Genomic DNA, 10,266 nt, shown 5'->3' on the forward strand with positions numbered 1-10,266 from the left:
TTACAGCTTAAAATAATAACTTATTCAAATCAGTGCTTGTATCCCCCACCTTTTCACCTTTCTTCCTTTTACTCTCTTCCACCCTCCCCTCACATTCTTCCCCTCTCCCTCCCCACACACACTAAATATAACAAATAAATAAAAAATAATACGACAAAAAGGGGTTTATACAAATCTACACTCTAGTTTCTTGAAGCTATATAACCTCTTTTTGTGATAGTAAAACCTGTCCAACACAAAAAGCCTTCAGCTCTAATCTGTTTGCTCAGCTGTTGGACAGAACAAGTTAAAAAAAAAAAAATAAATAAATAAATAAATAAATTTATGGTATTTTGTTTGCTATTGGTACTGTCATGACAGCGATGGTACTGTCATGACAGCGATGGTGCTGTCAGTTTACCTTCTTGTTGCATCTTCAAAAGTGCAGAATAAAATCTGACACTGAATTTGAAACAGCACATTGTAATTTTTGCATCTATAATTAAAGTATTTATTTACTTTATTTATTTTATTTACTGTATTTATAATACAGTGGAAATTAGAAGATTTGGTTAGCATGTTGATTTACGGTATGCGCCCCTAAATTTTCTGGTTGTGCCCCTAAAATTTTCATTTAGGGGCCACAGTGCTCCTAGTGAAAAAAGTTAGTCTGGAGCCCTGTCTGATAAACATCAGTGAAGAAGATAAAGAAAAGGAAACTGTCATGCATCATTGCACCTCATAATATACCCAAACATGATAAATATCATCCAGGGCTAGGTTATGGGAAAATCCAGAAAAGGAAAATTGATGCAATCTTACTTCCGCCTCACAGAAAGAGACATCTGTAGCACCTTAACCATGATGGCGTCCAACCAGGCATCATGTTGCAGCTGAAAGCTACACTGAAAAATACAGTTCACATGTGGAAGAAGACTGATGTTCTAATAAAAATACCTTGAGATTTTACCTAAAATGTAAAGCGCATTCTTAATAACATTTATTATTATTATTAAAAAGCTGTATTTAAGGATAAAAAGAACGTTTGTTTTTTCTTGTTCTGACAGAATGCAACACCTAAAAGACGGTAACTAAGCACTATTTTTAAGTTAGAGCATATTAATCTTACATTTGTGCATGATAATTAAAAGTCTTATAATTGAATATTTCTGACAAGGTAGTCATTATTTAGACCAACAAACTGCAGACTAATTAGGTCAACATAAAAACAACCCAAACGGCTGCTATTTACCAGGTAGTTTTTACAGGCTTGCATTAAGCCAGTGATTGTCAACTAGTGGCTCGCACCCCCGATGCCATGCCAGGGGGGCCCGCAGTAGTAGCGGTTTTAGGCACAGGTAATACTGGCAATTGTCCGAGGTGCAATTTTAACGGGGGGCGGGGGCAGTGCTTGGAAATAATCTATTATCTGTTATATCAGAGTTTGTAACAGCCTGAAACTGTGAACTGCCGTCCCTGCAGCTGCTCCTGTCACACGCGTGTGAGAAGGAAAGGGGAGGGGTAGTGGGCTAAGACTGAGCAGTCTCTATTGCGCAACAGCAGGATCATGGCATGCCTTTAGATGTCTCAGCTCATGCTATTGATGTCATTCTTAATGAACTATTGAAGACATTTTGATGACGTGTCTTTATCTTCCATCAATGGACTCTTTGTCTTCCTGTGGATAAGTTGGTCTCAGTATTTGACATACAGACAGCAGGTAATGCAGGAAAACAGCTGCACTTTATGAGATCATAAATTAGGGCTGCACGATATGTGGAAAACTCACGATATGCGATATTGGTGATTAATATTGCGATAAAGATATAATTTGCGGTATATAAACAAATATCAAACCAACCAAAAACATCATTTCCATTTCAATGCAACAGTATAAAAATTACACTCCAAATGACCCTTGGCGACATAGGAAGCAAAAATCAAACATAAAAGGGCTCATCTGATTGATCAACAGCGTCAACGGGTCCTTCCGATTGGTTAAATGCATAAAGGGATTTATTTCATTAATTCAATATTTCAAGCTGCCATGAGTTTGTTTTAGCACATTTAACCCTTGTGCTATCTTAGATGACCCCCCCTTACATTGACGTGTTCTCCCTACCATGTCAAAGGTGGACAAAGGTGGAGAGATTTCATGTAATCCATGGACACCAGTGAAGATCATTGAAGAAAAAAGGTTTAGAGCACTGTCTAGTGGGTCTAGATGACCCCACTCCCAATGTTAAAATGCCTAGGATAGAACAAGGGTCAAGCTAACCATTTATTGCGATTTTCGCCGTCTTTTGCGGTATGCATATTGCACAGCTTGATGTTGCGATAACGATAAATTTGAGGTATATTGTGCAGGCCTATCATAAATAAACAATCCATCATTTAGAAAAGAAAATCAGCTCAAGGTTTTTACCTATTTCTTCAGACTAAAACGTTAAATATATTGGTGCTGTTAATGTTTCAGACCAATTTACATTTAACATTATTGATTGATTAAATTATTTTTCTCTTGGTTCAGTTGGTCAAAATGTTTCTAGTTTAAATAAGGACTAACAGATTTTTTATTTTAGGCACTTTAAGCTTCTTTTCTGTTTTAAACTAATAGGGTTTTGTGGCTAAATAAAGTTAATATTTGTTGAAAGTGGATTTATATTGATTCTTTTCTTTTGTTAATGTTAAAAGATACAATTTTAGGTATACTTACACATTTGTTATGGATAATAATCTAATTTATTGTCACCGCTGCCAGTGTATGTGTGGGGGGATTGGGGGTGTGTGAAACATTTTCTTTTTCTTAGGGGGGGCCTGGCAAAAAATAACTGAGAAGCATTGCATTAAGCTAACATATAATATCTAGGGCTAGTTTTCATAGCTGCTATCGAACTCTAGATGATTGGGTTTTCTAAGACGTATAACATCAAAGCATGTTTGCATTATCAGAATAGAGATTGTATCAAAGCAAAAATGCTTCACTGCAGGCGTCACTGTTTCAAGAAGAGGGTTGAATGTTTTCCCCCTTGAGACTGCTGCATTTTAATGACAGAAACGCACAGGTAAGATCTCACCTCCAGAACTCTGACTATTCCAATTTTGCATCTATGATTAGAGAACAAAATGATCCCACTTTAGCAGTTCCTTTCATCCCAGCACTGCCGTCTCTTGTCAGTTTTCTAGCTAATTAAAGCAGTCCGGCCGGATGCCAGTATGCAGACCTTAATCCGCTGACCTGCTTGTTTTTAAACATCTCCATCATTGCAGTTCCACATTACTGAAGCACTCCTGATCCAGGTTCTCGGTGCTGGTTGGAGAGGATTACCCGGACTTGGACACCTCAGACCAGTTTTGTCCGTATGCATAAAGTTAGTTTGGTTAAGAAAGCCAGCAAATGAGCCAATGCTGTTCAAAGAATGAAATCATTTTGAGTTATTATTGACTGATTCATCTTTATGCCTTTCTCAGGCTTCTCTGTACACTTTTTTTTTTTTTTTATTTGTTATTCATTTTTGTCATCTTCTTCTTCCACTTTCGGCTTCTCCCATCAGGGGTCGCCACAGCGAACAAGTCGCATGGTAAATTTGGCAATGTTTTACGCCAGATGCCCTTCCTGACGCAACCTTCTCAAACTGGGCTTGGGACCGGCACAGAGGTAGAGAAGGGAACAGGGAGCAGCCCGGATTCGAACCCAGGTTTCACGGACGGAAGGCGCCGCAAACCAGCACAAGCTAAACCGGCTCCTATTCATTTTTGTCATATTGAAGCTATTTATCATGGAGTTTGAAATAATGCACATTACTGAGTTCGATTTTTGAATCTTGTGTCTTTTTAACTCACAATGTATTTATCCAAGTGACAACTAGAAACTTACATACTAAAATTATTTTATTCTTATTTTGAGTGCAAACCTTTTTTTTACTTCAGACATTTTAGAGGCATTTGTTTATGCCCTCGTAACGTTGACATTAGACTGTAATTCTTTAATCTAAAAGAATGCTGAAGCCTGAGTTTGGATGAAAATCGATAGAAGAGATCATAATAATTCTCTTCTGTTCATTGGCTAAAAGCAGAATAAGCTTTCAAATTATTTTTTAAGTAACACACAAAAAATGTAAATGGAAAAGCTCCATCTTACATTAAGCACTTCATCCCCTGTGTGCAAGATTACTGATTATTCTGAGAAAGTTCCAAAGATGAACTGGAAGGCAGAGCCTCCAGCCGTCAGGTTCTTCTTTTCAGGAAGCACTTTCCCCCCTCACTTGAGCAGGCAGACATCCTCTCTGTCTGTGGTACTCATCTTCAAACTTTGCTCTTTGCTACAGCCTATAGTTGGGAAGGGCATTCCAGACTCTGTGACATGCCTTCAGTTATGCTGCTATGGGCTTGGACGGCTGGGGGTTGTTTTAGAATCCATTTAGATCGACTTTAGGGGCAGGAGAAGAGGTTGCAGGGCCAGGCTACACTCTAAGGAAGGATTATGGTGGAGGGCATATGGACAACTTTTCCCTCTACCTTCCTTCCTTTTGACCTTCCTAGAAGTAAAATATTTACTTTAGTCTCCAGCTTTTTAAGAAGCACAGGGATTTCCTCATCTTTGTACCGTATACCTTCCTCTGTCTGCTTTCTTGTAACTCATAAATCTATGTGATTGTTAAGCTGCGCTCATTCCAAACTTGATTTGCGTGTCAGGGGCGTCCCGTTTCAATGAAACGTCAATGTAAAGACACAATCAGAGATCCTGTGAAGCGCGTTGAGCGTTGGGCAGGACGCGCTGGTCTGACAGCTGCGCGTTTTGGCCGTCGCGGCGGAACATCAACCAATCAGGAGTTTTGCCTGTCACGTGTTAATGATGCAATCAGCAGGTGAAGTCCAAAATCAACATGGAGAAAAATCAAAGGATCATTTTCTTATTTTCCTCTAGACAAATATAAAATGATCTCCAAGGTTGTGTCTGAATTCCAACCCTACTCCCTAACTACTAAAAAACTAAAAAGTGCAGGACTATGTAGTGCCCTGGATTTTAAAAGCAATTCAGACACCAGGCTCACTCCTTTTTTTTTGAAACGGCGGATATGAGGTCATCGATTTCTAATTTCTAATTGATAAAAGCGTTTTGAGATGATCATTTATGAGTGCACTGTTTTCTGAAGATGAAAATGTTGATGGTTTATTTCAGAAACTCTTCACTGTGATATGTTAAAATACTATCTGGCCTTCTAAGAATGCTCTGGACTCCAAAGCAAAGGTAATAAAAATGACTTGACTTTAGTACTTTTACCTCACTGCTCTTTAACCTACTGGGGTCCAACGTCTTTTTTTTGTTTTGTTTTTTCCTTAAACACATCTCCTTGAAAACAGTTTAGCTTTCCTTGTGTTTTTCAACTTCATCTATGCACCTTCTCAGTTTTTGTCATGTTGTTTAATATTAATATTGACATAATGGACCCAAAATCTAAATCTGAGTAAAGGTGTTTTCTTTATTTATTTTGTATTATGAAAAACTAAACATACTGCCAGCCTTTGTTATTTTAACTTAAAATGAAACTGTAAAATGTAAAAACACGCATTTTTGTTTAACAATTTAGTTTAATAAAATCGTTTCCATTCAAATGAAGCCAATGTCTCAGGCATGTGTGTGCCGCTGTTCCTAAAGCCTCCGTCACAGCGGGTTGATCCGTACGGGTTCTGCAGGTTTTTGGGGTGTCCGGGCCCGTAGAGGATTGTAGAGAGAATCAAGTGCAGGTGTGTCTCACAGTTCCCATGAGGCTCGTGCAGCCACCTCAAGGAACGCCATGAAAATGGAACGTACCATTGTTGTGCGTGTGGTAAGTGAAGTATTTGTAATGAATGTAAGCTACACGCATTTACAAAGTGTGGGGGAAGCTGTTGTACAGTTTTCTTGTACTTGTATTGAAGTACTTTCTAATGAGGTGCAATGCTTTTTCGCACAGGGTGTGGAGGGAATGGAAGTGTCTGTAGGACGCCTGTAGGATGTCCAAACAAACTACGCTCTGATTGTCTCATTTTCTCATTTCTAGCTGCCAGGCTGCACGCTTAACACTTGAACAGCACTAATGGACCCCTTGCAGAGAGCGCAGGGTTTGAGGAAGTTGAAAAATGAAATATCCATACGACACACCTCCATCTCACCTACTTCACCCTTACTTCCCCTTGGGTGTTGTTTGAGTGTTTGACCCGTCACTTGCAGCATGCGCGTTGAAAAAACCTGAATGCAGCATTTGGATCATTTGCTTCACTGGATTTCTTGGGAGTATCAGTGACAATGAGAGAGCACCACAAAGCTGACCCATCTTCTCTATCATGAAGTGTTCTGGCTGCACCTGCTGTGCTCTGTTCATCTTAAAACATCTCATTGTTCACCTCAAACACACAAAATGTTTCGAATTTCTCAAACATCTCAGCTGGATAAACTTTACACCGCTCCCTTCCTGCATTGCTCATCGCACAAAACCTGCAAATTGTGGCGGTAACAACCAACCAGCAGCAGAAAATATGATAGACTGAATCCCAATGGGAAGCGATCAGCTAATAAAAGAAAATGTGCAGATGTCTGAACACATCGTTTTCTCAGTGGACCCAAAAGAAAAAGAAAGACGACATCATTTATCTGAAAAGCCGACCTCCTCACCGTTCTCATTTAAACATTTATCTGACTTACTGACACGGACAAACTAAAGTCATTGGCGAAACTGAAACTTTGGGCTTGATTTTGCAATTAAAAGGGAAAAAAGTTTGAAAAAAAGGAAACGCTCCCTTGAGCATATCTAAATCCATCCAGCAGATAGTCCTTTCATGTTTTGGAGTCTCAAGTATTAACTCATTTAGCCAAACACCTTCATGCCGGTTCATGTCTCAGGAAGAAAACAACTTCTGGTTGAAGGACACCTGGAAATGTCACATTGATCTAAAATCCTTTGAATAAAAACAAAAATTGTCCTGCAGTTGAAGATGTGCACCCAAATACAGGATTGAGAGAGCGAGTGAATATTTGATAACTGAAGTTTAACATTAAACTTTACACAGAAAAGAAAATGAAAAAAGAAGAACCTGTACTCTGACTGAAACGGCTCAAACAGATTAATGAGACAACAAGAAACACACTGAGGGAATGATCAGCAATAAGACGCACAAAAAACAACAAAACCAGGTGAGACGAAAATAGGAGGTAATGGAAGTAAAATACAGATGGGAGGCGATATACAAAACAAAACAGGAGGACTAACTTTAACAGAAGTCCTTTAAAAAGGAGTAGAAAGACAAATCAAAGAAGAAATAAAGTCATGTTTCACCTTCCTGATAACTGTTGCTTTGGTGAGCCAACTTCTGAAAATTGGAGTTTTTAATAACAGAGGTTTTGCTTCCTTTTTTCACTTCAGCATGAGAATATTGCACATTTCATGACCTTCACCTTCACCAGGTGAAGTGTGGTATGAAGTCAGAGCCCTTGTTATATTCTTTGTTTATCAGGTGATAGCAGTATAAAAAACTGCTGCTGTAGGAGTTACAATAAATCAGTAAACTCCTTCTAAATCCATATCCAAGCATCCTATAGAAACATGAAAATAAATCCCAAATTCTGATGTTTTTGAGTGGTTTCATACTTTTCTCACAATAGAGCCTACATGATTTATCTTGAGTAAAAAAAATTACAGAGCCATTTTCACTATGTTAATTATCTGTCACTGTAAATGCAAATGAATGAGTCATTGATAAAACCCTAACCCCCGTCTGCATATGTAAATGAAAACAGAAGCTGCTCTCTCAAAAGGAAAGAACGCTTTGCTTGGATGGACAGCAGCTTCCGTCCTCTCTGCTTCTCCCTGCCTCCATCCAAATCTGCTGAAGCCTGACAAAAGCCGATGATGGGTAGAAGAGATGAAAAGCAAAAACCACAACATCGGAGCTTCAGGGGGGATTCTCAGACTCTTTTAGGCGGGAATGTTATGCCAGAACGCAGACGAAAGAATAAGATGACACGTCAGACTTCAACTCCAAGTTTTCTAAGATGTGATTGAATCTTTGCTGGTCCTTGTCTCTAATGTCTACATGTTGCAGGTCTGCTTGTTTTTTTAAGGCTCCACGGAACTTTTACCCGCTTAATGGTTTCAAGAGAGGCGCGTGACGCTTTCAACTGGAACAGGTGCGTAATGATCTTTGAGATGATTTGACTGAGAGCGCACAGAGGAGCTACGCACACATGAATGGAGATGGGATGGAGACACAAAGCAAATGAATCCATGTGGAAATTAACGAGCAGAGACAGAGAACGTCCTCCACACCTTTACTGCTACTTTACACACAGCGAAGCGTCTGGCTCCTATGAGCAGATGTGCAAAGACACGATAACCAGAGATGGATCTGAACTCACCCGACACCCCATAAGCGAAAATCACAGCCACGTGAACTTCCATGATTCCGCTTGGAGTTGCTGGTTAAAAACCACGCGTGATGAATGAAACCAAAGCTGCAAAACAGGCTCCTTTTTTGTCCACAGTGTGCCTAAATTTCTCAGCCAAAGTTTCCTCTGTTCCGTCGCGCGCGCGCGCGAATATCTGGGCTGAGAGGACACGTGTGCGCCACGGCGGCTCGGCTCTGTCTCCAGCCGCGTGAGGAAGAGGAGGAGGAGGAGGAGGAGGAGGGGACGACGATGCCATACTCTGACGCACAGGTGAGCGCGCACAGAGAGAGAGGGGTGACCTGCTCCGCTGGGGGTGGGGGTGGGGGGCGCTCTGTCGGCTTCTACAAAGGCGCCTATTGGCTGTGTCAGAAAACATGCACGCGCGCCAAACATGCACGACCTTCAAAGGCTGCTCCGACAGCGTTTACGCTTTATTTTTCAAGAAAAAGATATATTGAATAAAAGTACCAAACATCCAGAAAGTGCTTCAGTATGGACTTCTTCTGATGTGTGTCTCATCCTCTCCTCATCCTCCTACTGCTGACTTCAGCGTTCAGTCCCGTAGAAATCTGCTTTGGAGCGTCACCTCTGAAAGCATCAGGGTGTAGAACTGGAAGCATGATTAACACTGGGTTTTTAATTAGGCCAGCTCTTAATGACAAAACAGTACGTTATAAGATCTGACAGGCCACCCCTCCCCCCACGCCTTCAGCTGCGGGATCATCTCCAGTCACGGTTCAGCAGCGCGCGTTCTGCAGCAGATTCCAGTGAAGAAGACTTCCGCCGACACATGGGGATTGAGAAAAAGTGTCGTGATATCTGCACATCAGAATACTCCAAGAAAGGGTGTAATGTTGCACTATAGGTGTAGCATATCATGAATTAAAAACTACACAAACAAACAAACGAATATTTCAAAGAGTTCTAGCGTCAGAAAAAAAGTATTTTAGTACAAGTAACAGAAAGGTTTGTTTAGTCATTCAGCATTCATGCAGGGCAACAAGAAACACGCAGGCATTAAGGGACACAAAACCCTGACTTCCAATGAGAATGAATGGAGGGGAAGAAGTGTCTGGTTAGATTTAAGTTCAATGGAAAGGGTTGAGAGATTTCATTTATTGCACTTAAGTTGAACATGTAGGCCTATTGTGAAGCTGTGCAGGTTTGGAGACCAGAGATGTTTGTTACGTCATCATGTAAGGCTGTAGTGGTGTCGCTTAGTGGTCACTGTGAGCCACAAAAGAAAGATATTTGTTCTTGATAAATTTGCCATAAGACTAAAGAAGACCTTTTTTATTTATCTGTCTGCATTTCTCCTTCAAGTTCATTCCTGGCAACAGTTAGTGTGAAATTGTAGTTCTTATATCTACTGAATTCAGATAAACTAACCAAATAAAAGCTCTTCACTCAGGAAATTAAAGTGCACTTTTTTTCTTTTTTATCTTGAACCAAAGAAAAAAGGTTCAAGGTTCCGCTTTTGTGTGTGTGTGTAAACAGCCTGAGGTAAGGGTCTCTAGATGCATGAGAAAACTAAAGAATAAAACTGTGTAAAAGCATGAGTCTAAGATGATACTTTTTTAAAGGAATTTTTGTGTTCGTGTGAAATGTTCCTTACCAACATTGCGCAAGATTTTGTTTGATCTTATTAATGTTTAGCAGCTAGGTACTAACCAGATTAGTAAAAATAAAAGTAAATTATTCTGTGTGGTTAAACAAGTTGACACTAAGCAGATATTATACCAGAATAGCAGCAGGCACAAATTAAGGTCATGTTCTTTCAGGGACCTATTGCTGTTATTCTGAAAGCATTTTAAAGACCCAATCCAATGAAAATTGTTTTTTGGTCTTTTCAATGTGTTCTT

At 39.9% G+C, this 10,266-nt stretch overlaps 1 protein-coding gene across 1 annotated transcript in view; it reads right to left on the reverse strand.

Annotated features, from left to right (window-relative positions):
- The window catches only part of rxfp1 (relaxin family peptide receptor 1), a 159,205-nt gene extending 150,024 nt beyond the window's left edge, over positions 1 to 9,181 (reverse strand). Inside the window, exon 1 of the mRNA XM_011473132.4 lies at positions 8,375 to 9,181. Within this exon, the coding sequence (XP_011471434.1) occupies positions 8,375 to 8,417 (43 nt within the window). The 5' untranslated portion in view covers positions 8,418 to 9,181. The remainder of the gene's footprint in view (positions 1 to 8,374) is intronic.
- Between the last annotated feature and the right edge of the window lie 1,085 nt (positions 9,182 to 10,266).

The sequence above is a fragment of the Oryzias latipes genome, chromosome 10 (genome assembly GCF_053564925.1).
Source record: "Oryzias latipes strain Hd-rR chromosome 10, Olatipes_Hd-rR_3.1".
Classification (NCBI taxonomy): domain Eukaryota; kingdom Metazoa; phylum Chordata; class Actinopteri; order Beloniformes; family Adrianichthyidae; genus Oryzias; species Oryzias latipes.